This window comes from Hemiscyllium ocellatum, chromosome 19, assembly GCF_020745735.1.
Source record: "Hemiscyllium ocellatum isolate sHemOce1 chromosome 19, sHemOce1.pat.X.cur, whole genome shotgun sequence".
Classification (NCBI taxonomy): domain Eukaryota; kingdom Metazoa; phylum Chordata; class Chondrichthyes; order Orectolobiformes; family Hemiscylliidae; genus Hemiscyllium; species Hemiscyllium ocellatum.
The window spans coordinates 23327951-23355811 of NC_083419.1; the positions used below are offsets into that span (position 1 = coordinate 23327951).

Sequence of the window (27861 nt, forward strand, 5' to 3'; positions counted from 1 at the left end):
TTAGTGTCAGTTATCAGATTGAATCTTCCTTTTTTTGGCTAAATCCAAGTTGTGCCCATTTTCTTTTGGGGTTTGCCGCCACAAAGCTCAAAATTTCTGACCAAAATCACCTCATTAAAGCCCCTCATTATCATGCCCTATGGCATCTCTCGTGGTTGGTTTCTGCCCAACACAAACCTTTGACACCACTATCCCTACACACCCATTGCACTATCAATTCATGCACTTGAGACACTTGGCCGTCTGCACCAACAGGAATAGCTCGGACAGCCACTTTAATCTCCCATAATTTCTGCCTCGCTCTCATTCTAAGAGGTAAACAGCCCTCACTAGGGCAGAAAAGGTGGTGTGATACCCATCATTGGGTTCCTCACCTGACTGTGACCGGCTTGAGCAGGACTTGGACTGGTTTCCCTTGAATGTGCCAGGAACCCCTGAGTAAAGGTTTACCTCCTTGACTGGCTGAAGCATGAGCCTTAGTGCTCGTGAGTGACCATAAGGTAGCAAACAGAGGATGGTGATAAATACCCTGACAAAATGCAGAAGGCCATTAACCTGTGGGTTCTTCTGGATGGCTGAGAATGCACTAACTCGGGTGGGAGCCTCAGACCAGGCTGCCAGTCTGCCAGTCTTCTGCTGGTCGTAGTGAAAGAAGATAGCTCCCTGCTTTACTCAAGTTCCCTGTCAAAGAAGCAGGGCAATAATTTCCCCTTATACGTCATGTCCGGGTTGATATCATGCGCGATACGGGCAGCTCTTGACTGGCACTGTTTGACCTTGTGCACAATGGTCTTTTAAATATGGTGCTGATGCTAGACATCCTAGAACTAGCAGTGGCAAGTATTTCTTCCTACAATGGACTTGAGAATTAGGGTAGCAATGATTGATCAGTATATCGTAGGGGCTTGGCACACAGTTAATGAGGCAAGTTTGGGACATTAACATGAGGAAACTCTCCAGGTCTCTGGAAACCCTCCTTAAAATATGATGAAAATGACAGAGCTGATTTCTGGTAAAACTCTGCTGTGTATATTTCCTTCAGAATGACCCATTCATTTTGATAATGGCCTTTCTCAATGGTTTCAGGGAAGGCCACTGAATAACGTTAGACTGGATAATGTGTTTGTGTAGGCCCATCCTTAAAGAAAAAGATTGTGAATTTGCATGAAGACTTTGAACATCAATATTTAATTAAACATTCACTTGAGGGATGGCACCTGTACCTCAAATGCCAAGGGTCACAAATTTTTTAACAGCTACTTTAATTGCTTGTTTGTGTCTAGTTTTTTTTTAAATCGTGACTGCAATTTCACAACATGGTGTCTATTGTACAAGGCACAAGATGCTATTCTGTTTAAATAATTCCAAGGGTTTAGGCAATTGGACTCCATGTGCTGTAGCAAAAACAACTTCACTTTTCACTCATCTTGTCTTATGATAACATCACTGAAGGGGGAGATTAAGTCCCAGCTCGCCATTTCTGCTAACTTACCCCTTCCAAATATTTGGACAGTATTGCTAGTTCATTGCTACCACCCAGCTGCAGACTCCTGTTACTACTGTAGTTAAGTCTGATCTCAAATACTGCCAGGCAGAAGAACTACGTTTATAATGTGTGAATTACTTTTAACCTGGGATAAATTAACACCAGGAGAAAGTGAAGACTGCAGATGCTGGAGATCAGAGCTGAAAAATGTGTTGCTGGAAAAGCGCAGCAGGTCAGGCAGCATCAAAGGAGCAGGAGAATCGATGTTTCAGGCATAAGCCCTTTTTCAGGATTCCCCTGCTCCTTTGATACTGCCTGACCTGCTGCGCTTTTCCAGCAACACATTTTTCAGCATAAATTAACACCAACTTCGCAATGCTGCTTAACAAAATTTAGGAAACAATATGGGTAAATACTTTTGAGACAGAAGGCAGTATTTGTAGATTTTCACAATGGAAAGAGTACTAAACTGCACTGGCTTTGCAATAAACTCAAATTGAGAAAGGATGAAACAGTTATTTGCTGTTCACCTTGAAAACATGCAATAATCTTGTAGACTTAATTGTCACTGTGATTGATATCATTTTATTGACTGCCTCTATCAATTATTTACTTTCTCAAGAGAACCCCTTCAAAGCAGTTGCAAAATACTGATCTCCAATTGTTATGATCAAATATGGTCTGCAAGGATGCCAGAGACCAAATAGAATGAGGGAACAGTTAATGAACATTTTAATTAAGTGCTAGTCAGCTGTCAATTGGCTGTATAAATATAGAGAGCATTGGCTCTTGTAGTACATGGGAGTGTCCCTACCTTGAACTAGGAGGCTGGGGACAAGTCTCACCTGCTCTGATGGTATGAAAGAACATCTGTGACCAGGTTGACTTAAAAATGTCGGAAGCTAGTAATCTGTGATGTGTGAATTTTATGGAGCATTGTTAACTGAAAAAATGCTCTCACTAAAAGTGTAGACACATACCTTCAAAAATATTAATCTTCTTCTGTATTAGAGTCATAGCAAAGGATATTGAGTCGAAATGTAAAGGTTTCAGGTACAATTAGTCCACTTATGTTTTTTGATAGTGAGCTTTAAGACAATTGAGGAATGAAATTACAACATGAAACTGGACTATTTCTTTACCCAAAAAGAAATAAGGTATAGCCTTTGCACTTTCCTCACAATACAAATGTAGGACAAGAAGCAATGTATTTTTGGGATTGGAGTCTACGATTTGAACATAGACCAAGTTTGGATAGATTGTTAACTTTCATGGATAAAATTGATCAAAAAAGATGATTTGAGTGCTTATGAGTAGTTTTGACAAATTTAAGCAGACCAAGGATATGATCATGCAAGAGTACATAATGGAATTTAGCAGACTGCATGAAAGACTGCAGAAGTTTTATTTGGAAATTATCCAATCTGTGCTGGTACTTAAGTTATTTGATGGTTCTAAAAGTATCAAGTATAGAGTGATTCTAGTTTGTATGGGAGTTAAATTGTGGATAAGCATACACTGTTAGAACAAACATTAAAAGTACATTAAAAAATTCTTATCAAAGCAGCATTTGTATTGTAAAAAGGGCAATTACTGGTACTTAAAAAATGGAGTTTACAATATTAGCAATTGTCATGAGCATTGAGATACAAGTTTCAGGCAAGAGTATGTAAAGTGACATGTAACTATTAGAAATGAAGGCAGAAGTGTTGTTGATATTTAAAAATCAAAGTTTCAAATTTACAGTAAGAGAATGAATCCCAAAAATGCTCAGGTTGTAGTCAATTGGTATTTTAGGTGTGATTCAAACTACCATTATGACATGAACTGTCGCAAACATATAAAATAGTTCTCAAAACTAAACAGGAAATATAAGATTCAGAGGAAGAAGATGGAGGTGTGGATCAAAGTGAGGGCATCATATTGTGACAACAGGTTGCAGTTCAGTGAATGCTTTGGTGGAACAGCCTTTCAAATGTACAATATTACAGAATGGATGCACATTTACAGTGTGTGTAATAGCCTGGCTAAAATGCTGCCTAGACTCTTCTACGGAGGAGAGCATAGCAGGTCAGGCATCATCCAAGGAGCAGGAGAGTTAACGTTTCTGGCATAAGCCCTTCATCAGGAATGTTATTCAAGGTGGGCTTCCTTAGAAAGGCTTATGCCTGTAATGTTGACTCTCCTACTTCTGGGATGCTGCCTAACGTGCTATGCTTCTCCATCACCACACTCTTTGACTCTGATCTTCAGCATCTGCAGTCCTCACTTTCTCTAATAAGAAAGACCAGGATAAAATCAAAGAATTTACAAATTACACCAGTTTCAGATTTAGGGATGACAACACACCAAATCTTTGAAAAAGATTTTGTGGTAATTCCTTATAGTATTGTGAAAAGCAATCATTTAATTGGCACAAATATGGTGTCTAGTCTGTTAATGTTGTTATTAATTTGGTTATTGATGAAGAAAGCACAGATGAAACTGGATATGCAAAACAATAGAGCTATTGTATTTAGAAAATCTGTGACTTTGAAAATTACATTATTGGGATACAATTGTATTCCTTTCAAAGGAACATAATCTCTTCAATAAAGCAATCCAACTGTAAATAACTGAGGATAGAAATTTAGAAGCCTAAAAGTCAATAGTGTTAAAATCACACAGGAAATTCTACTCTCCAAAAGTTTCAAATTTTAGTAAGTGATACAGAATTAAGGGTTAAGGAGTATTATAAGTTCATGCAACAGATATGTGCTATGTGAGATGTTTTAAAAAAAAAGGACACTGTCACGGCTTATTCGAAAGCTGCCCTTAGCAAAAGATTTCAACAAGAACCAGGCCAGGTATCAGATCTTTCGGTGGGATAGCATTTCAGTGACAGTGACCACAACTGCCTCACCTTTACCAGAGCCTTGGCGAGAGATAGCAACAGACAGTATGGTAAGGTATTTAATTGGGGGAGGGGAAATTACTCTGCTATTACACAGGAGCTGTGGAGTATAAATTGGGAACAATTGTTCTATGGATAAGGCGCAACAAAAATGTGGAGGTTGTTTAAACAGAACTTGTTGCGAGTATTGGATAACTTTGTCCCACTCAGACAGGCAAGGAATGGTAAGGTGAACGAGCCTTGGATGACAAGAAGAAGAAGGAAGCTTACTTAAGGTTGAGGAAGCAAGGATCTGGCACAGCTTTGGAGGATTACAGGGAAGCTCAGAAAGAACTCAAAAATGGACTGAGGAGAACTAGGAGAGGGCACGGAAATGATGTGGTGGGAAGGATTAAGGAAAACTCAAAGGCATTTTACATTTACATGAGGAATACAAGAATGATCAGAGAGAGGGTGGGGCTGATCAGGGTGTGTGAAGCGAATTTGTGCCTGGAGTCTGAAGGGGTAGGGAAGGGCCTAAATGAGTTTTTTGCTACAGTTTTCATTAGACAGAGGAACCTTGTTGATAGCGAGAACACCACGGACCAGGTTAATAGGCTTAAACAGATTAGTATTAACAAAGTGGATGTGTTGGAAATTCTGAGAAGCATCAAGGTAAGTCCCCAGGGCCAGATCAGGTATATCCAAGGTTACTACAGGAAGTGAGGAATGAGATTGTTGCGCCTCTGGTGATGATCTTTGCATCCTCACTCTCTGCGGGAGTAGGACTGGATGATTGGAGGGAGGCAAATGTTGTTCCTTGTCTGTGGTAAGCAACATACTGGAAAGGATTCTGAGAGATAGGATTTATGACTATTTGGGAAAAAACATATTTTGATTAAAGATAGTCAGCATGGCTTTGTGAGGGGCAGCTCATGCCTCAGAGATCTTATTGAATACTTTGAGGATGTGACAAGTTGACTAAGGTCAAGCAGTGGATGTGGTGTATATGGATTTCAGTAAGGCATTTGATAAGATTCCCCATGGTAAGCTCATTCAGAAAGTTAGGAGGTGTGGGATACAGGGAAACATGGCTATCTAGACACAGAATTGGCTGGCGGAAAGCAGCGAGTGGTAGTGGATGGAAAGTATTCCACCCGGAGGTCAATGACCAGTGGTGTCCTGCAGGCATCCATTGTTGGGCCTCAGCCCTTTGTAGTTTTCATAAATGACATGGATGAAAAAGTGGAAGGGTGGGTTAGTAATTTTGCCAATGACACAAAGGTTGGTGGTAATGTAGATAGTGTTGAAGGTTGTTGCTGGCTACAACAAGACATTGACAGGATGCAGAGCTGGGCTTGAAAAGTGGAAGATGGAATTTAGCTTGGATAAATGCAAAGTGATTAATTTTGGAAAGTCAAGTTTGAATACAGAATACAGGGTTAAAGACAGAACTCTTGGTAGTGTGGAGGAACAGCGGGGTCCATGTACATAGATCCCTCAGAGTTGCCACCCAAGTTGATAGGGTTGTTAGGAAGGCATACGGTATTTTGGCTTTTACCAACAGGGGTATTTAGTTTAACAGCAATGAAGTTTTGCTGCAGCTCTATAGAACTCTGGTTAGACCACACTTGAATTATTGTGTCCAGTTCTGGTCGCCTCATTATAGGAAGGATGTAGATGCTTCAGGGAGGGTGCAGAGGAACTTTACCAGGATGCTGCCTAGACTGGAGGGCTTGTCTTATGAAGAGAGGCTGAGTAAGCTAGGGCAATTTACACTGGAGAGAAAGAGGAAGAGAGATGACTTGATAGAGGTGTACAAGGTAATGAGAGACATAGATAGAGTAGATAGCCAGAGACTGTTCTCCAGTGCAGAAATGGCTGTCACGAGGGGTCATAATTTTAAAGTGATTGGAGGAAGGTATAGGGGGGATGTCAGAGGTAAGTTCTTTATACAGAGATTGGTGGATGAGTGGAATGCAATGCCAGCGGTGGTAGTAAAGGGAACATTAGGGACATTTAAGCGACTGCCGGACAAGCACATGGACAGCAGTGAATTGAGGGGTATATAAGTTAGGTTGATCTTAGATTAAAATAAATGCTTGGCACAACATTGTGGGCCAAAGGGCCTATACTGTGCTGTACTGTCCTCTGGTCCATTGTCACTATCTTATAGACTTAAAAATATAAAAGTAAGATATTAATATAGATTAGACATTCAGCAAATCATTCTGTCATCAGAATGACATGCAAGAAGATAATTGTGAATAAGGTAAGAGAAAACCAGAACTGTACCAGAAAAAAAGAATTCTCACTGACATTGTGAAAGTGGTAGGGTAAACTTTGCTAATGATGAATTTGAAGATATTTGTGCAAAATGAACAGCAGAAAGCACTTTTAGCAATGGGGAATGTAAAAAGAACCATTCAGTAACAGGCATAATTACACAGACAATAGTCTGTGTTGGAAAAACACAGCAGATCAGGCAGCATCTAAGGAGCAGGACTGTCGACATTTCGAGCATAAGCCCTTCATTGGTAATGTAGTGGGGTGAGAGACAAGGGGGCTGAGAGATAAATGGGAGGGGGATAGACTGGAGCAGAGGTTACTAGGAATGCAATAGGTAGATGAAGGTGTAGGGTGATGGTGATAGTCGGAGCGGACATGTGGGATGGAAGATGGACAGGGTAGGACCAGTTCAAGAGGGTGGTGCTGAGTTGCACGGTTGGATCAGGGATAAGGTAGGGGAGATGAGGAAACCGATGATATCGACATTGATTGCGTTGGTTGGAGGGTCTCAAGGCAGACGATGATGGGCTCTTCCTCATGTCATTGGGTGGCTAGGATTTGGAAGTGGAGGTGGCCCAGGACTTGCAAGTCATTGGTGGAATGGGAGGGGGAGTTGAGTGGTTGGCCACAGGGCAGTGGTGTTGTTTAGTGCATGTGTCCAGGAGATGTTCTCTGAAACACTCCACTGGTTAGCATCCTGTCTCCCCAATGTAAAGGAGACCACATAGAGAGCAACAGACACAGTAGATGAGGTGTTTGGATGTGCAAGAAAATCTCTGCCGGATATGGAAGGATCCTTGGATGGAGGTGTGGGCGCAGGTTTTATACTTTATGCAATGGCAAGGGAAGATGCCGGGAGTGGAGGGTGGGTTGGTGTGAGGTGTGGGTCTAACAGGGGAGTCGCAGAGATAATGGTCTCTGCGGAATGTTGAAGTTGGTGGTGAGGGAAATATATCTCTGGTGGTGAAAATGGCAGAGAATGATGCGTTGTATAGGGAGATTGGTGGGGTGCAAGGTGAGGACCAGGAGGATTCAATCCTTGTAGCAGTTGGAGGGGTGGGGTTCAAGGGTGGAGGTGCAGGAAGTATCCACTACCTTATCAAAGGCAAGAAATATAGCGCAAGCTGGGATTAGAAGCCCATGTGATCGAGAAGTTTTAGTGACCATGAACAAACTATAAGACAAGTTAATAGAAGATGCCAAATGACAACTGTAAAGTTGGAGTGAAAAACAGATGTACATAGAGGTGCCAGATAGGGGAAACCAACCCTATTGGGAGATGCCCTTTCTTATTTGCATAGAAAAGCTATCTCCTTTTGGGACTTATAAAGATAAAGCAAAGCTCGTGGCATGAGGTTTGGAAAAAAAAACTGGGAATCAAGATATAATAACAGGAGAAGCAATTTTAAACTTTTTTGGCTTTGTAAGTAATAAATGCTTGGGATATAAGTCAATTAATGTTAAAGTAGCATTTCAGCACAGAGGTCAGCTCCATCATCCAAGAGAGGCATCAAATGCAGTGGAAACACTCCATGGAAAACAGCCCCACCCTATTCAGCTTCTCCCTATAGCTCAAAACCTCCAACCCTGGCAATATCATTGTAAATCTTTTCTGAACCCTTTCAAGTGGTGGCACAGTAGTTAACACTGCTGCCTCATAGCACCAGACACCCAGGTTTAATTCTCGCCTCAGCAACTGTCTGTATAGAGTTTGCACATTCTCCCCATGTCTGCCTGTGTTTCCTCCGGGTGCTCCAGTTTCCTCCCACCGTCCAAAAATGTGCAGATTAGGTGAATTGGCCATGCTAAATTGCCCATAATGGTAGATGTAGGGGGGGTGGATTGCTCTTCGGAGGATCGGTGTGGACTTGTTGGGCCAAAGGGCCTGTTTCCACTCTGTAAGTAATCTAATCTAATCAAGTTTCACAACATCATTCCTACAGCTTATTACAAAAGGAATGAAGATTAAATAATGCAAACAAATCTTTATATCTTATAAGTTCAAGATTTAAAAAAACACAGTAAAATTATAATTCCATTAATCCCAAAACACAGCTTTGTATACTTAAAAGCTACAAAACAACTTTCAAATATCATTTATTGTAAAGTAGTCACAACACCACTTGTGTAATACTAATACCAGATTTCCTGTATCAATCACCCTGGTAGGTTTAAGTCCCCCTCAAATGCAATTGGAACTGCAGGTAGCTTCTTCCTGGAGCTACAACACACCTGAGGTTCAATGTACTCAGTTTAAAATAACATTCTCAGGGATTTTCACCTCAAAATGATTTTGATCATGGTCGAACACTAACTTTTCATTCAAAGGTAATCCAATTCAATATCTTTCTCAGGAAGACTGATTTATATACAGTACCCATTCTGTTCCAAAGTCTTCACAGGACTAATACTACCGAAAGTTAGAAGTTAAACTAAAAGTTTCCAATCAGATTTGGTTGTTTCTCTTCAGTTAAAGAAAACAACAAATTCCAGAACTGTCTAATAAATATTTGAGGCCCCATTATTTACCATATTGGGCCACAAACAATCAGAAGTAAACCCTAGTTCATTAGTGCATGAAATCTATTCAGTCTAGAATAGGTTTCTGAAGCTGCTCTTAACCTGTGAATATGGTGATTTAGTTTATGACAGTTCAAGTTATGACAGCGATCATGATGATTTTATCAGTATCTCTTTCATCATTTCTGTATTCTTTGACATGGTCCACCACAGCATACAACTCTAAAATTTCTTCTATAGGTTATTGTCTTTCCATTTTCTCACCTACCTTAAAACCAAGCTTTTAGTCACCCCCTTCTGGTAACTTATTCTTTGACACAGCTAATTTTTGCTCATTTACGCATCTTGGAACACTTTTGATATGTAAAACCTTGATTTTAAAATTGATTTTTATTGTTGTCACATGTACGCGATACAGTGAAAAGTATTGTTTTGTGTGCTATAGCACTATATAAAGTGCATCAGTGTAGCTCATGGCAGATAGCACTATATAAAGTGCATCAGGGTAGCAGAACAGAGTGCAGAATACAGTGCTTCAGCTGCTGGGAAGGTGCAGAGAGAGAGAGAGAGAAAGATCAGAATTAATATTTGAGAGGTCCGTTCAAAGGGGAAGAAGCTATTGTCCAATGTATTTGAAGGTTTACATCTTCTGTTCAAGAGAAGAGGATGGAAGAGAGTAAAACCAGGATGGGAGGGTCTTTGATTATGTTGGTTGCTTTCCTGAGGCAGTGGGAAGTATAGACGGAGGCAATAGATGGGAGGCTGGTTTATGTGATGGACTGGGCTGTGTTCACAATTCTCTATAGTTTCTTACCCTCTTGGGAAGAGTGGTTGCCATACCACACTGTGATGCATCTAGGTAGTATGCTGTCTATGGTGCATCTGTAAAAAATGATAAGAGTCCTTCTGGACATGCTGAACTTCCTTAGCCTCCTGAGAAAGTAGAGACATTGATGTGCTTTCTTGGCCACTGCATCAATATGGGCAGATGAGGACAGATCGTTGGTGATCATCACTCCCAGGATCTTGACACTTGACCATCTCCACCTCAACATCATTGATGCAGACAGGGGCATGCCCTCCACTCTGCTTCCTGAAGTCAACGACCAGCTCCTTCATTTTTCTGAAGTTGATGGAGAGATTGTTGTCTTTATACTATGCTGCCAAGTACTCAATCTCTTTCCTGTATTCTGTCTCGTCATTGTTTGAGATCCGACATACAATTGCAGTGTCATCAGCAAACTTGTAAATCGAGTTCAGGTGGATTTTGGCCACACAATCATGAGTGTATAAGGAGTTTAGCAAGGAACTGCCTACATAGTCTTGCAGGGCACTGGTGTTGAGGATTATAGTAGAGGATGTGTTATCACCCAATGTAACCTGTCTAAATTTATTTTATTAATTTTCTTACATAAAATGTAGTGTAATTGAAATATTATGTGGAGAACCCAGCAAACCAACATGATATTTTTACCAAATATTGAATTTCATTTCACCCACACAAGCCCCAATGGATAACTCAAATCAAGTGTTGATATATTAAAATGGAAAATATTTATACTAAATTGTCCTGTTTCCTGTTCTGTGCAATTCTTTAATCAAACTAACTTACGTGTCAAAAAACTATTTGCTTGCATGAAACATGGCTTTATGTTGCAGTCTAACAGGGATAAAATGTGAAGAGAGAGACTTACTCCAGTTCAGTTTCATGTCTCTTGAGTAATAATTCAGAGTCTTGAAGCTGGGCCTGACACAGTGCCAGGAAACTCCCCGATGAAGGTCTGTTATGCCTTTTGGCACAGAATGGATCAGTGGAACTAATCCTTTCACCATCTAGTATCTTCAGATTTGATAATGTTTTCAGGATTGAACATCTGAAAGAAGCAATACACAAAATTGACAAAAAAGATTACGATCATATTTTAATGTATAATTGTGCTCCTCTGCTAGAATCTTTTGTCTTAATATTACCTTTAAATGCGAAGTTAAATATTTCAGATTTAATCCTGAAAAAACAATTGTTTTCGAATAAAATTCTCCATTAATTGAGACTATAGAACTACAATATCACCATTAGTCAACTCAAAAGTCAAGCTGAAAAGATTATACAATTTGTATAATTATGTAATTCAATAAACTAGTCACTGAAACGTGAAATAAACATAATTTTTCCTTTTCCTTTCTGAATATTAAACCATGTACCAGAAAAGAAAAAGCAGAACATGCTCCATCGTGCATCATTCTACAATTCTATTATTTTATGCAATACTTCATGTTCTCCATTTATAATTAAAACTCTGAAAGAATTATCAGGAATATAAAAGACTAAAGCAATGAATTTAAGAACTTCCTGTGCATAATCTGTTAATATGTCACAGAAATGGTCATCTATGCAAAGTATGTTTTACATATAGTCTCTCCCAATATTTCTTTCTTTAGTGACATCCAAGTTCTTTTAAAAAAAAGGTAAAGTCACGGTAAGGATTGCTCTCTCAGTAGAGAGATGACTGGTGGTGGTTTAACCTGAGGCCACCATGCCTCAGGGTGTGGAAGAAGTTAAGAAGGAGAACCCTTCATGGAAATTTCAGCTGGTGTGGGAATTGAACACACAGATTTGGCATCAATCTACATTGCAAACTAACTTTCCAATAAACTAAGGTACAAACCCCCTTTTGCCTTTACATTTCTACAAGGTAAATACAATGACTGCAGATGCTGGAAACCAGATTCTGGATTAGTGGTGCTGGAAGAGCACTGCAGTTCAGGCAGCTTCTGAGGAGCAGTAAAATCGACATTTTGGGCAAAAGCCCTTCATCAGGAAAACAGTATTCCTGATGAAGGGCTTTTGCCCGAAACGTTGCCTGAACTGCTGTGCTCTTCCAGCACCACTAATCCAGAATTTACATTTCTACAATAAGTTTTTTAAAAGTGTGCTGATATTGTGATTATCTTATTATTATTGGCGTAATTTTCAAAGATTATTTCTAATATGCAGCAACATTGACTCAAATTTCATGATCAGGAGTGAAGAAAGCTACTCCCAAAGATCCAATGATCCCTCTGCAACGATTTTTCTTTTATGTTTGAATTGGGAGCCAGGTCAAGGGTACCTCCAGCTGCTTAGCAACAATGAAAGCAGCAAATAGGACCAATAACCAATCACAATCAAATATTCTAACAGCCAGGAAGTATAATATATTAATTATACTTCACATAAAATTTACATTTTAGAATACAAAGTAAATGACATCGTGCAGTTAAAGTTGAGATATAAACGCAATTTACAAAAATAAGTGACATGTATCATAATGAGAAAAAGATGACATTCTACCAATATAAATTTAGTTTCTAAGGTCAGAAGGTTTTCTGGCAGCTGTGAAGAACATAGTAACATTGTTTATGAACACAAACCAATGTTATGCATCATATAATAAGGAGAAACTTTCTTCAAGGGGTTTACGGAAAGAAAAATAGCATTAAAGTGCATCTTTTCAATAGCTCAAGGGAAGCTTTTTGATTCTGTTTGCTGGGACTTTGCCAATACTTTCTGGAGATAAGTGTAGAGTCACTTGCACGTTTAACTGCACATGGGCAGTGTTGAGGAATCACGGTCAATTTCAGAAGAGTAATGAAAGCTATGCCATCAACAATACTGTGAAATCATGACCATTATATAGTACAGCAATTCATTGTTGCCTGAAAGTACATTTCTGAAAGTACATTAAAATGTGTACAAGTCACCATAATCTGGTGCCATTTCAATTACATAAATAATAAAAAGAAATAATTCACACAAAGTTAAGACAAATTTCATTTTCTGTTCCATTCATGGCTTCTTGATTTTTGAAGTGTCTACGCGATGCTGCCTCACTCCGCTGCCACCTAAGCTATTCCTGAGGCACCTGCAAGGAGGAAGTACACTGAATCAGCCCCTACCGCAGTGGACTGGACGCAGAATGCCACCTCTGCCACAGCCACCTCAATGGTGCCGATACTCCAGCTGCTGCCATAACTAGGAGACTGTCCCAACCCTTGAGGACTGGGGCCCATCTCAACTTTGGAGAACTGAGAGACCATCCAAATTAACTCCTGAGGACTGAAGGATCATTCACTCCACTGCCATTGCAGACACCGCCAAAACACCAGACGAAGAGAATGAACCCCAGTTCATTGACGCTGGAGGCATTGCTTAAGCCATATCTTAAATAATTTAAACTTCTGTCGAATACATTTTACCTGTAACAAAATTGCTACTGGTCTATTATGAACCATTTGTCTATAAATCTATTTTTAATAGGTGAAAATGAAATCAGCAAAATTACTGCAAAACTTCCAGGAATTCATTTCCACTTGTCATGACTTTTTGTTATACTTTTAGATAAATATTTAAGTTGCAAATTCACATGCAAACCTTTTTTGGAGCTTTCCTTTGTAAACAGTTCATGTAACAATGTAGTTACAAATATTCTGCCACTAGGTGGAAATCAAGCACCGCTGTTATTATGAAGATAAGCTGAAATCACCATCTAAAGCTGCTAGCTTAACAGTGCCAAATCCTTTTGTGTTTTTAAAATTATATGTATATCTTTAAAAAATTTTGCCAAGTTTTTAAAAATGCTGCAGCTTTATTTATTAAGCTGTGTTATTGTTGCAATTTTAAAACAGATGTTGCTGTCATTGGTGCTTTTTGCTCCATTCTTTGAAGTGTAATGGCACTGTCAGCTCCACTACTTCTATCCATAAATTTTATTCCTCAATTGGTCCTCCTCTCTTCAGCTACGGTCAAGGTACTGATAAATATTTCACCGACAGCTTTGCTGGCTTTATGTCCCTAGCCTTAGCTCCGCTCTGTGTTAATTTTTTAATAGCAGTAGTAACTGTTGTCTGTTCCACTTTCTTCAATCCTAGTCCTGACCTCAAGCCTTATGGCATCATCAATCTAGTTCCCCACTTGCTAATTGCAACCTCAGTCCAGTTTGCTCCAGCCGTGGCTCGTTTAAATTTCCATAGTATTGTGAACCCTGCTTCAGTTCTCCATTAATTGTTTGATCACAGTGCTGGTTTCTGTTCTTCCAATCTCACTCTAGCTCTAACTTTTTCCACATTTGCATTGGTCTCCCTCCTTTTGCCAAACCCAGCATAGCTCTCAGTAAAATGTTTCATTTCCCTATCTTTGGGTAAGATTTGAAATGACTGTCAGTTTTCATTCATGCTGCTCAGAGTCCTATCTGAGATGCCATTTTTTAGTTCATTTGCCTTCTATGATAATACATTTCAATTGTCTCAATTGGTGGACAATTCTTATTTGGACTTGGTCAGTAAAAATCCATGCAAATTTATATTTTTTTAAATGCCTTAGTTTAAAACATTTCCATCAACTAACACTCCTTCACTCAATCAGAGTCATTTATTTAAGACATCAATTGGCAGGAACTTTGTAATAAGGATTTGCTTTCTACAGGATATGTGCTAAAAATGAAAATACTTTAGGAATAATGCAGTGCATTGAAATCAATGGGAAATGCAAAACCTTAAATGGCTACCACTTCTGTTTTTTCCAAGAGGTATAAACTCAACCCTTCCATCAATGAAAGCCAATGTGTTAAAATGAATTCTAATTCCTACAAATAATTGTAAGCAAGGACATGAGAGAATCACTAGCAGTTGCTGTTGTGTTCCACTGGATGACATTTTTATTTTATGAGGGCATAAATGGTACAAGAGGGTGAAATCTACTAATTTTTGCAATGTACCAACTTTACAATATGGTTTTAAAAAAAGGAATTGGATTTTGCAGTCATTGGTGAAGAACAGTGCTGACCCCTGACCCCAAAGAAACCTGGCCACACAGGTCAATCAAATTCTACTTTTGTTCCCTCTAATTTTTCTTGCTCCTGAGCACTCCTCAGAGATCCATGTGCAGCTGCCTGGCTTAGAGGGAACACTAATCTCCCTTGCTATGGACTTAAGCGACATCAAGAAAGCAGTTTCTGATGTGGAGTTGAGGGGTTCGATCAGCAGGTTCGAATAGGGAAGCAGCCAAACATATTGATACATTCTCACAGACAACCATTGAATCGTTCACTTTTAACTTTAGGTGTTTATATTCAGTGGAGTAAAATAGAAAAATGCACATAAGAGTAAAATGGAAGATAAAATTTTAAAGAGCAAAATAATTAATAGATTTTCCTGACCACTTATGAGAAACAACAAACAATTACTATTGCAAAACCAGTCTTGCTGTTTAGTCGTCATTCTGAATTTAGAGCATTGTTACAAAAACAGAGCAATGCTTCATTCAACAATACATAACTTTCACAATGGTTCTAACACGAAGGCTGAGAATGAAAGTATGAAAGTTATTTTCAGTTTAATGATTTCCAATTGATTATTTTCTAGGGGGACTTCAATAGTGCACACCATGGGAAAGTTTGACAGCAACTTTTGGATGTCGATGCATAGACAGACTCCAGGAAATACTGTCAGGTTCACATGATGTGAACTGTTTCTTTATCACCACTATAAATTCAGACCAAAGCTTAGATGTAATCACATCAATTATGAGAATTAAGTAATGAATTATACTAAATTATATTAAATGAATTATATTAAGTGATGAATTAAATTGTGCATGCACTTTCAGAAAATGATGGCACTCAACATTATAACCATATAGTGTATTTAAAATGACCATTAAACTAGGATTACTTTTGGTGATTTGAGCTTTCTCCTTTCCTAATGAGGAAACTAAAAAAACTTATATAAATTAAAGTATTTACTAATATGTTCAATGTAACTCTATTCTCAACAGAAATGCAATCAGTTCATAAATCTATGCGTCAGGTCTACCTGGTTCCTATCACATTGGTATTCAAAAATTCCCTGCATGTGGTAAGAAGTGGAAGGTTCCTGCTATATGTAACAAGCAGCAATAAAATAGTCATGATTAATTTATCCAAGAACTATGTTCAGTCAGGTTGCCCTATGACAGCAGTGATCTGTGGGTTGTACTGTTGATTGCACATTTAAGCCAAATGCTCATAATGAGCTCTGATTATGAACTTTAAATAACCCTATTCCACGACCCTGAATGATAGCAGTTCCCACATGTATGATACTTTCATCTCCATGCCAACTTAACACTCCCTAAAATGAAAAATACCAGGAAATATTATGTCCTGCATTAGTGAAATTTTGCTGTTAAAATGTACATTTCACATGCTTTACTTTCAGAAGGACACACTAAGAAGAATACACTAAATGTGATGAAGTAAACAATTGAGGAGAAAGTGAGGACTGCAGATGCTGGAGATCAGAGCTGAAAATATGTCGCTGGAAAAGCACAGCAGGTCAGGCAGCATCAAAGGAACAGGAGATTCGACGTTTCGGGCATAAGCCCTTCTTCAGGAATTCCTGAAGAAGGGCTTATGCCCGAAATGTCGAATCTCCTGTTCCTTTGATGCTGCCTGACCTGCTGCGCTTTTCCAGCAACACATTTTCAGCTCTGAAGTAAACAATTGTCAAACCATTTCCATACACTGTTCAACAAACAGCAAAACATTTCAGATTTCAGTATCTCATTATGCAATTTAATCAACTGAATATCAATTCATACACAGCAACTATTCGTTCAGGTGTGTACAGAACTTTGTGTCATACAATCGCTAAATAAAGTTATCATTTCTGTCTGTTGAACAGGCATGAATGGCCAATGCAACTCTAATTTTTTTCTATTCTTATCTGTGCATGCATTGTGAGATCTTCAGCATCATATGCAACATGCAAGGTTATCAAATGAAATACCACAGTAAGAAGTAACACATAAAAATGTTCCAATTCAATATTATTCATAGTGTTCCATGAATTTCTCAGACCAACTTATTTTCCTTATACTGTTGTGGAAGTAACATGACTAAATGAGTCTGCAAACCAAGTTAGTACTAACAAAAACAGAAATTGCTTGAAAAATTCAGTATGTCTGGCAGCATCTGTGGAGAGAATTCTGGATTCAGTGATCCTTCTTCACAATAGAAAGTTTAAAACTAATTATTAGATTGATAATGTTTAACTAGATAGTGGGGCAGTATTCCACAACATTGTAATGGCCAGTAATTTACTGATTCATACTTAAACATTATGTCAAAGCTTTATGCTGTGTTGACTTTGTCAAAGAGAACCTACAATGTTTATTATGTAAATTTAATTTTCCAGTCTAAGTTCCCTTAACTCTTCTTTTCAAAGCTACTATCATAACTTCTATCCTGGAAAATCTTTCTCAACATTTCCACACATGCAAACTTTTGGCTCAATTCTAATTGTCTGGTGAAGATGGTGGTAGTGAGCCATGTTCTTGAACCACTGCAATCCTTGGGATGCATTACTGCAGTGCATCTTACAGAACCATCTTGTAAACTGTGCTGCCACTATATATTGGTGTGAAGGGACTAAATGCTGGAGGTAGTAGATGGATATCATCAAGCTTGTTGCTTTGTCCTGGGGATAATGTCAAGCTTCTTGAATCATGTTGGAGATCACTGTCTGCCATTTGTGTGATGCAAATGCTACTTGCTGCTTTTCAACCCAAGCCTCCTTGTTGTACATGTGTTGGTGCAAACAGGCATGGAAATACTTTCGTATCTGAACAATTACAAGTGGTGTTAAACATTGTGTGAATCAACAATAAACATCCCAATTTCTGACCTTATGACGGAAGCAAGGTCATTGGCAAAGCAAGTAAAGATGGTTGAGCCTAGGACATCATTCTCAGGTGTTGGGGCTTATACGGTTCTGGCTTGCAATCAGTTATTTTTTGATTTTTAAGTAGCTCGAATCACCCCCAGATCAGTCATTCTGGGCATTGGACATATTAAGGGAATGAGAAATAAAGAAGGCAGTAGACAGATGTTTCAGGGAAGAAAAAAAGAATCTGTGTCTATTTACAAAAGGTAGGTAAAACACAAGAAATACAGGTAAATGCAATAAACTGGGAACTTAATACAATCAACTATACAGTATTAGCCAGATTAAACACTATTAGAATCTAATGACAATAGTTTTAATTACAGAAACTTTAATCAAGCTTTCTACCCTTGTGGTTTGGAAACAGTTTAGCTCAATTGGTTGGATTGTTGTTTGCAGATTGTCAACAGCGTTGGTTCAATTCCCATTACCGGTTTGAGGTTACCATGAAGGACTCTCCTTCTCGACCTCTTCCCTCACCTGAGGTCTGGTGCCCTTAGGTTAAATCACCACCAGTTGCTTCTTTCTAATGAGAGAGCAGTCCCTATTGTGTGGAAAAACTATGGCAACACAACATCCTTGTAGTCCCAATGCACTGTCACCTCACACCTTCCTCTCCCTGTGAACTAGGTCAGAATTTTGGAGTCTTGGGAGTTTGAGCTCACCACTAAGGAAAACACGGTTTTAAAGTGCGCCCCGTTGCTGATGGGGAACAAAGAAATTGCAGAAGAGCTTAATAGCTTGCATCAGTTTTCATGGTGAAAGACACCAGTAGCACACCAGAACTTCAAGATTCAGGCGTAGGTGTGAGTGTAGTGGCCATCGCTAAGAAGAAGGTGCTAGGGAAGCTGAAAGATCTGAAGGTGAATAAATCTCCCTGGATGGAGTTCTGAAGGAGATAGCTGAGGTACTGTACAGTCATTGGTGGTGATCTTTTAGGAATCATTGGAGTCAGAGAGGGTCCCAGAGGACTGGAAGTGCTAATGTAACATTCGTGTTTAAGAAGGGAGGGAGGAAGATGACATGAAATAGTAAAGCTGGTTGGTCTGATTTTGTGTAATTGGTAAGATTTTTGAGTCCATTATTAAGGATGAGATTGCAGAGTATTTGAAAGTGCAGGGTAAAATAAGGCTTAATCAGCAAGGCTCAGTCAGGGGGAGGTCATGCTTGACAAATCTGTTAGAATTCTTTGAGAGGTAATGAGTTAGTCAAAGGAGAGCCAATATGTGTGATTTATTTGGATTTCCAGAAGGCCTTTGACATGAGACTGCTAAAGAAGCTCAAAGCCTGTTATGTTAGCGACAAGTTATTGGCATGGATCGAAGATTGGCTGACTGTTGGAAAGAGGAGTTTAGGGATAAAGGGATCATTTTCAGGATGGCAGCCAGTGACTTGTGGAGTTCTGCAGTGATCAGTGCTTGGACCACAACTATTCACATTGTACACTAACGTTCTGGACAAAGCTACTGAGCACATTGTGTCATCAGTAAACTCAGCAACAAAGTAGGTGAGAGACAGATACTGTTGAGAAAGTGAGAGGCTGAAGAAGGACTTGGGCAGGCTATGAGAGTGGACAAAGAAGTGGCAGATAGAATACAAAATAGGAAAGTGTGAGGTAATGCTCTTTGGTAGGAAGAATAGAGCCATAGACTATTTTCTAAATGGGGAAATGTTTCAGAAATCTGAAGAACAATGGGATTTGGAAGTTCAGGATTCTCTTAAGCTTAATATGCAGGTTCAGTTGGTAGTTAGGATGAAAAATACAATGTTAGCATTCATTTTGAGAAGGCTAGGACTGTAAGGCTGTAGGAGGCACTGGTCAGACCACATTTGGAATACTGTGAGCAGTTTTGGGCCCATAATCGAAGGAAAGATGTGTTAACCCTAGAGAGAGCCCAGAATAGGTTCATATGAACAATTCTGGGAACAAAAGGCTTGTTATATGAAGAGTGGTTAAGGACTCTGGGTCTGTACTCAATGGAGTTTACAAGGATGCGGAGGGATTTCATTGAAACTTACAGAATACTGAGAGGTCTGGATAGAATGAATGTGAAGAAGATGCTTCTACTAGTAAGACTAGGACTTGAGGGCACAGCCTCCAAGTAAAGGGATGACCATATAGAAGTGAGATGAGGAAGAATTTCTTCAGCCAGGTGGTGGTGAATCTGTGGAACTCATTGCTGCAGAAGGCTAGGGAGTCCAAGTCACTGAGTGTATTTAAGACTGAGATTGCTAGGTTCTTGACTAGTAACAGGAGCAAAGCTTACAGGACAAGGCACAAGACTGTGAAGAAACATATCTGCCATGATCAAATGGCAGAGTAGATTCAATGGGCCAACTGGCTTAATTCTGCTTTTAAATCTGATGGTCTTATACCTTCAGATGTTTTTTTTTTGCAGTCGCTTTTATTGATTTCAATTCAGATTTCATCAACAGCTTTACTTTCATCCAAACCAAGCTCCACAGAATGATAGTCAAAGGATCTACATTACTCGTCTAGTGACATGATTACTACCTCTATGCCTCGCCTGGAGCAATTCAAGAAGGCAGCTCAATACCACCTTAAGGGTATTTAAGAATGGTCATTAAATTATGACCTAGCCAGTGACACCCATGCGCCACTAACAAATAAATAAAACAACATTATGATGAACTACTGCCATCAAGTTTCCAGCCTAGCCACTGTTCTGATAATGCCCTTGCTAAAGTCAGAAAAGACATTCTTTGTGACTTCAACCATATGTTATCACCTTAACTCAGCTGACTATATCAACTTCCTCTATCATCCACGTGGGTGGAACCACACCCTAGTTAGGTTCCATTATTATCTTGCATGGCCAAAGAGTCACTGCAATGGCTTCTCTTCCCATTGTCATTCTGCCACCTTTAAAGCTCCCCCAGAGATCTCATCTTGTCCCCCCTTCTATTTCTCACTCACATGCTTCTCTCAGTTATACTGTCCTAAAACACAGCATCTCATTACACATATATGTCGATGCCAATTGGCATGATCTCACAAGCTCACTGCATCTATCAACTGTCTTTAATTTCTGACACTACTTGTCTGATAATAGAGAGTGGCTGAACTGAACTTTGCCTCAACTAACTATTGTAGAGGCTTAACTGTCTTTGGTCCTTGCTCTTTCCATCTCAGCAATTGTTTTAAAGTTGAACAAAATTGATGATAACCTTGATGTTGTGTTGGACCCAAACAATCACTAAAACTGACCACTTCCACCCATGTAACATCACTTAACCATAACCTACCTCAGTTCGATTTCTGCTCAGATTCGCAGTTCTGCTTCTGTTATGAATAGTCTTGATTGTTCTAATTCTCTCTTAGGCAGCTGCCTGTATTCCACCCGTATAAAGTGTTGCTTGTCCAAAAACTCTGTTGCCCATGTCTTACCTTCAAATCTCATTTACGTATCATTCCTACGCTCGTTGATCTTCCCCATGTGAAAATGCTTCAATTTTAAAAGTCTCAGACAAAAACAGAAATTGCTGAAAAAACTCAGCAGGTCTGTTAGTATCAGTGGAGAGAAAACAGAGATTATATTTTTAGTCCAGTGACTTTTTTTCAGATCTGTTCATGAGTAAAGTGGTGGAAAATATTGTCAACTGGGTTATCAAGTTGCACTTGGCTAAGCAAAGCCTCCTCACTAAGCTCAGTTTTGGTTCCATTTAGACCACTCAACTCTAAACCTAATTGTAACTTGGGTCAAACATGAACAACAGTTGGATTTCAAAGTTTGTGTGAGAGTGATCAGCCTTGATATTAACACAGCATTTAACTGAGTGAGGGAATAAGAAGGTCTCTTGAAATTGAAGTTGATGGGATGAGGGGTAGCTAGCTGACTGGAATCATACCTAGCACAAAAGGAAGATAGTGTACTTGTTGGAGCCAAACAACTCAGCTCATATATCTTCCCAGGAGATCCTCAGGATATTTAATATTTTTAAAAGTTATTTTTCCTAATCATTCTATCTCAGATGTTATTACGCACCTCTGATGCAGACAGGACTTGAACTCAGGCTTCTTAGTTCAGGGACAGGGACTCTACTACTGTGCCACAAGAGGGCCTCCTTCAGGATATTAACCTATTTTTCGGAACCAATCTGTCCCAGAGATGTTATTACATATCTCTGGCGCAGGTAGGTCTTGAACCCAGGCCTCCCATCCAATGGTTGGGACACTCCGGCTCTGCTACAAGACGGCCCATCTCAGGATGTTTAATATTACAAGCTGAAGCATTTTTAGTTGCTTTATCAATAAGATTTCCACATTCATAGGGTGAGAAGTAGGGATGTTCATTGGTGATTGCTTGGTTTGCAGCTCTGTTTCCAATTTGTCAGATTGTGAAGCAATTCTTTACACATGCAACTTCAGTTGCTTAATGCCAGGCAATGCCCATTTCAGTTTAGACAGAATCAAAACACTTGCCCCTTGACATTCACCACACTACATCACTGAATTATCAATATCCTAGGTTTGCTACTGAACAAAAAATTAAATGGACTAGCCATTTACATACAATGCCCACAAGAGCAGTGAGAAACTCTCCAAAGCCTGACTGTAATCTATAAAAAACAGTTGAAAAGTGCAATGAATACACCCTGGATGAGTGTAACTCCAACAACAGTTCAGAAGTTCAACATCAACCACATTAAAGTAACTAGGTTTCTTGGCATCCCATCCAACACCTTCACCATTTACTCGCTTCACCACAGACAAACCACAGCCACTGTGAGTAACATAGGAACATAAGAGGAGCAGTAGGCCATTCAGCCCCTCAGGCCTCCACCATTCAATAAGATTATGACTGAACTATAGCCTAACTCCATATGTGTGCCTTCAGCCCATATCTTTTGCTACCCTTGCTTAATAAAAAAAGTGCCTATCTTAGATTTAAACTTAACAATTGAATGAGCATCGACCACCATTTGAGGAAGAGAGTTCCAAACCTCCACAACTCTTTGTATGTGTACTTTCTAGCATCCCTCCTGAATGGTCTGGCCTTAGTTCTTAGACTATGCCTTGTGGTTTTAGAATCTTTAAACAGTGGAGTGTCACAAAGCTGGTCCTTTATCTAAAAGCTGTTCCTTTTCTCAAGGATACTGTGTCCTTGATTTTTTTCGGGGGGTGTGGAGGAGTCATAAAACATCCCAGGGTCCGAATCAGCTGGGTTCGTACAGAGATGAAAAGGGTATTTGGAGGCCTTTTCGTTTATATATAAACAGATGAGACTTTCGGCCCCAGCTTTCATGTTGTGGAAGTGACCTGCATAATGAAAGGGGAGTGGTCAATCCGAAAAGCTGAAGTTTTGTTTGAGTCAGTTCAACAGTGAGCTGTGTGGAAACAGGCTGCTAAACTCTCTCTCCTTCTGCCTTTCTAACTTCAACCTTTAAGTTTATTTTTCATTTTTACTCTGTGTTTAAGGGGTTTTGTTTTTAGGACTGTTGTGTATTTTTGGAACAGCATAACTAAGTCTAGTTTCCATAGACTGAGTTCTGTGGGTATTCTATATTCTGTTCTTTGTGTTTCATTCTGTAATTTTGTGAATCCATTTTTGACAGTTTTAAAACCCGTAGTCAACCTAACGAACTTACTTTGAGTAATGTTCACTGTACAGTTACCAAAACAAATAGCAATGTTACAGTCTGGGTTGCCTGCTTCAGAATGTTACAAGTAGTCTGTCCTACTCCACTGACTGGGGGCTCATCCGGGATGTAATCAGCGAGTGGTAAGCGATAGTGTCTTTATTTCAGATGTTGGTTTGGTTGGGTAGACAAAGCTTGGGATAACAATGGCTCTTTCAGTTACCAAGAGTTTTCTGGAGGTGGACAAGGTGACTTTGGAGATTTTACAGAAGGTGAAGAAGACCAAACTGCACGAGTAAGTAGACAAGCTGGTACTGAAGCTACTTCCTAATGTGAGGAAAGATGTGACGATTTCAGCAGTAACTCAGCATTTAAATTTGCTGGAAACACCATCAGGATTGATACATATGGCAAGATTTCAACTGCAAATGAAGCAGCTTGAGTTAGAGGCGAGAGAGAAGAAAAGGGCAGCAGAAATGAAACAGTTTGAGTTACAATTAAAAGCAGAAGACAAAGAAAGAGAACAAAGGACTCTAGCAGAAGAGAAGGAAAAAAGGAGAGTTTGAACTTCAGAAATTGACACTTAAACAGGGAAATCTGGAGATAAAGGCTGAAGGTAAGCTTAGTGTGGAGAGTTAAACTGGCAAGGTTAGCAGCTGAAGTGGCTGATATCTATGAATTGGTCCATAAAACATGGTTTGGCTTCCAGAATCAATTTCAGTCCATGAGGGACAGAAATTGGAACAAAGAGAAATCCTCACGTGGAAACGGAAAGGTAGATCACAGTGAAGATCACAAGGAGAACTTACCAAGGTAAGAAGGGAATCCTTGAAGGGGACAAAGAAGGTAAAAAGCTCTGGTGTTTTCTTTGTAATAAAGTGGGCACATGAAATCACAGTGTTGGTGGGCTAGGAGAAAGCCAGATGTAAGAAAACAGAACAAGCCTGTAAGTTTTGTTGGCATGGTAACAGAAAGCCCAACAGAAGATAGAAAGTTATATCAGAGGTTGATTAAAGAGGAAATGCCAGATCTGCTTAAAAAATATACATGCAAGATTAAAGTTTATTCACATAAGTCAGGAGTAACAGGCAAAGAGGTTACAATATTAAGGGACACAGGATCCACTCAGTTTGTGATGTTGAAGGATGAAGTGATACGTATTTCTGAAGGACTACTGCCAGAAAAGGTACTGGTAACAGGAATTCACGGTGAGACAAAAAAGCACTCAATTATGCAAAGTGAGGCTAGATTGTCCAGAAAAGTGTAGAGAATTTGTGGTCAGAGTACTGGACAAACTCTCAGCTCTAGGAATACAATTTGTCCTTGCAAATGACATAGCTGTTTCACCAGCAAACATGCTGCCTACTCTAGCTGAAAAGCCAGTGGAGGTGCAGGCAAATGAAGAAATGTAGAATGTTTGTCCAGGAAACTTCCCTGATTGCATAGTAACAAGATTGCAGAGTCACAAGCTGAAGCAGGAGAGATCAAAAGGCACAGATAAGGAAGCTGAAATAGTATTATCAGAGACTGTTTTTGATCAGATAAGTGGGACAGAGAACAAGCCAAATGTTAAAAACGCAAGTATCTTTAGCTCTCCTAAGCTTATTGGGTTACAGCAGAATGATGAAAACGTAAAACAGTTGTATCAAAAGGCAATACAGAGAAGGAGAGTGAATGCATCCCTGTGTGTTATTACTTAACAAATGGTGTCTTAATGAGGAAATGGAGACCATCACACATTCAAGCAGATGAGAGATGGGCAGAAGTTCATCAGATTATTTTGCCAATAGGGTACAGGTTGGAGGTGCTGCGAGTAGTACATGAGCAACCACTTAGAGATCATTTAGGAGTGAAGAAAACACAGGCTAAAATACAAAGATATTTTTACTGGCTTGGATTACACATGGATGAAGTTGAATTTTGCTAGATGTGTCATACATGTCAGCCAATCAGAAAACCACAGGCAGTAATAAAACGTGCACCTTTGATATCTATTCCAGCATTTGAGGAACCTTTACCAAGAGTCTTGGTTGATTGCAAAGGTCCCCTACCTCAAACAAAAAGTGGGAATGAGTATTTATTAACAATAATGGATATGTCAACTTGATTTCCAGAGGCAATCCTATTACACAATGTCACAGCTAAAAGGGTTGTAGAAGGATTACTTAAATTTTTTACTAGATATGGACTGCCAATAGAGATTCAGTCAGATCAAGCATCAAACTTCACATCCAAACTATTCAAGGAGTTTATGGATAGCTTGGGAATAAAACAATTCAAATCTACTGCGTACTATCCTGAATCACAGGGAGCGCTCGAAAGGTGGCATTAAACACTGGATAGTCAGGACTATCCAGATAATTGGGATAAGGGAGTTCCATTTGTGCTATTTGCAATCAGATGTACCAAATGAATCGACCAAATTCAGTCCATTTGAATTAACTTTTGGGCATGAAGTAAGAGGACCATTAAAATTGATTAAGGAGAAATTAATAAGTCAGAATTTAGAGACCACCCATTTGGACTATGTATCGAATATTAGAGAATGACTAAATAGAGCTGGGGAGTTGGCTAAATAGCATTTAAAAGTATCGCAGCATACAATGAAACAGGAAGTGAATAAGACATCAAAAATTCACAATTTTGTTATTGGGTATAAGGTGTTACTTCCAGTATTAGGAGAACCTTTAAAAGCAAGATTTCGTGGACCTTATCAAATCAAAAGGAAATTGAGTGAGGTGAACTATTTGATAGGGACTCCAGACAAGTAGAAATCTCAGAGTGTGTTATGTGAATATACTCAAAAGGTAGCTTGACAGCGAAGAAAAGCAAGAGGAGAAGGTGTTTATGATTACAACCCAGAAAGAAGAACCAAGTTCAAGGATTCTGAATGGGACATTGTTCACATCAAATTGGACAATGAGGAAGTTGTCAAAAATTGGGATAAATTATTGAGTTACCTTTCACAAGAAAATCGAAATAACCTGAAAGTTATTATTATCACTTTGGGAGATATACAGAAATAAACTGGGAAATATGAACCTAATGCGCATGATGTAGATTTAGGAATGCTGTTCTGATTAAGCAACATGCTTATCAGCATAATCCTTTAACATTAGCACAGGTTCAGAAGGAGATAGAATGCTTGCTCCAAGATTGCATAATCAAAGTGAGTTACAGTGACTGGAGCTCACCCATAGTGCCGTTACAAAGACTGATGGATATCCAATTCCGCGGCTGGAGGACTGTGTCGAAAAAGTGGGGCAAGAAACTTATATTTTTAAGTTGGACTTGCTCTGGTGCTACTGGTAGGTACCTTTGTCAGAAAGAGCAAAGTCAATTTCAGCTTTCATAATGCCAAATGGACTGTATCAGTTCAAAGTCATGCCATTTGGTATAAAAACACTCCAGTCACATTTCAGAGACTAACTAATAAGGATTCCCCAACTATATATTGATTACCTGGTGATTTTTAGTCACTCATGGAAGGAACATTTACAACATTTATTGGACTTGTCTGATTGACTTCGAAAGGCACGCTTGGTGGCAAATCCACCTAAAAGTGAATTTTCCAAAGCCCAAGTCACCTTCCTGGGCCATGTTATTGGACATGGACAAATGGCCCCATGGGATGTGAAAATGAAAGTAATTGGGGAATTTCCCACACTGTCAAAGAAAAGAACAGTATAGGTAGACAACCCTCTTTCCGAAATCCTGAAATCCGAAAAGCTCCCAAGTCCGAAGGTATCCTTGTGAAGTTTTGTTCTCATTAACAAGATTAATCCAAGTCCACACTCACTTGATGCGTGTCATTCAGATGCGACACGTGGAGGTGTGGTCCAGCACTGGCAAGCCTCAATTTTGTTTCAGAGCCATTTTACTCACAGTAAGTCTGTTCTTTGGGAAGATTTTAAAGAATTTCACCATCAAACTGCCATTTATTCTGAAATTCGAAAAATTCTGAATTCCAAAAACCAGCTGGTCCCGAGCATTTTGGTTAAAAGATTGTGCACCTGTACTACGGTTCCTGGGATTGAATGGATTTTACCGAAGGTTTGTGCCAAATTTTAGCAGTGTGGCTGCTCCACTCACTGAGTGTTAAAAAAGGATAAGAAATTTCAGTGGACAGTAGATTGTCAAAAGGCATTTGACAGCCTAAAAACTTTGTTAACCATTGCCCTAGTATTAGCCACACCTGATTACATGAAGCCTTTTAAGGTGGCTATCAATGCCAATGATGTGGGGGTCGGTGCGGTGCTCCTGCAGGAGGATGACAAGGGGATAGAAAGACCCAACGGGTATTGTTCTAGGAATTTAAGTGCTCATCAACAGGAATATTTAACAGTTGAGAAAG

At 39.3% G+C, this 27861-nt stretch overlaps 1 protein-coding gene across 1 annotated transcript in view; it reads right to left on the reverse strand.

Annotated features, from left to right (window-relative positions):
- The window catches only part of lrriq1 (leucine-rich repeats and IQ motif containing 1), a 185301-nt gene that overhangs the window by 93464 nt on the left and 63976 nt on the right, over window positions 1-27861 (reverse strand). The window contains exon 15 of the mRNA XM_060840054.1: window positions 10862-11041. Coding sequence (XP_060696037.1) covers window positions 10862-11041 — 180 coding nt within the window. The remainder of the gene's footprint in view (window positions 1-10861; window positions 11042-27861) is intronic.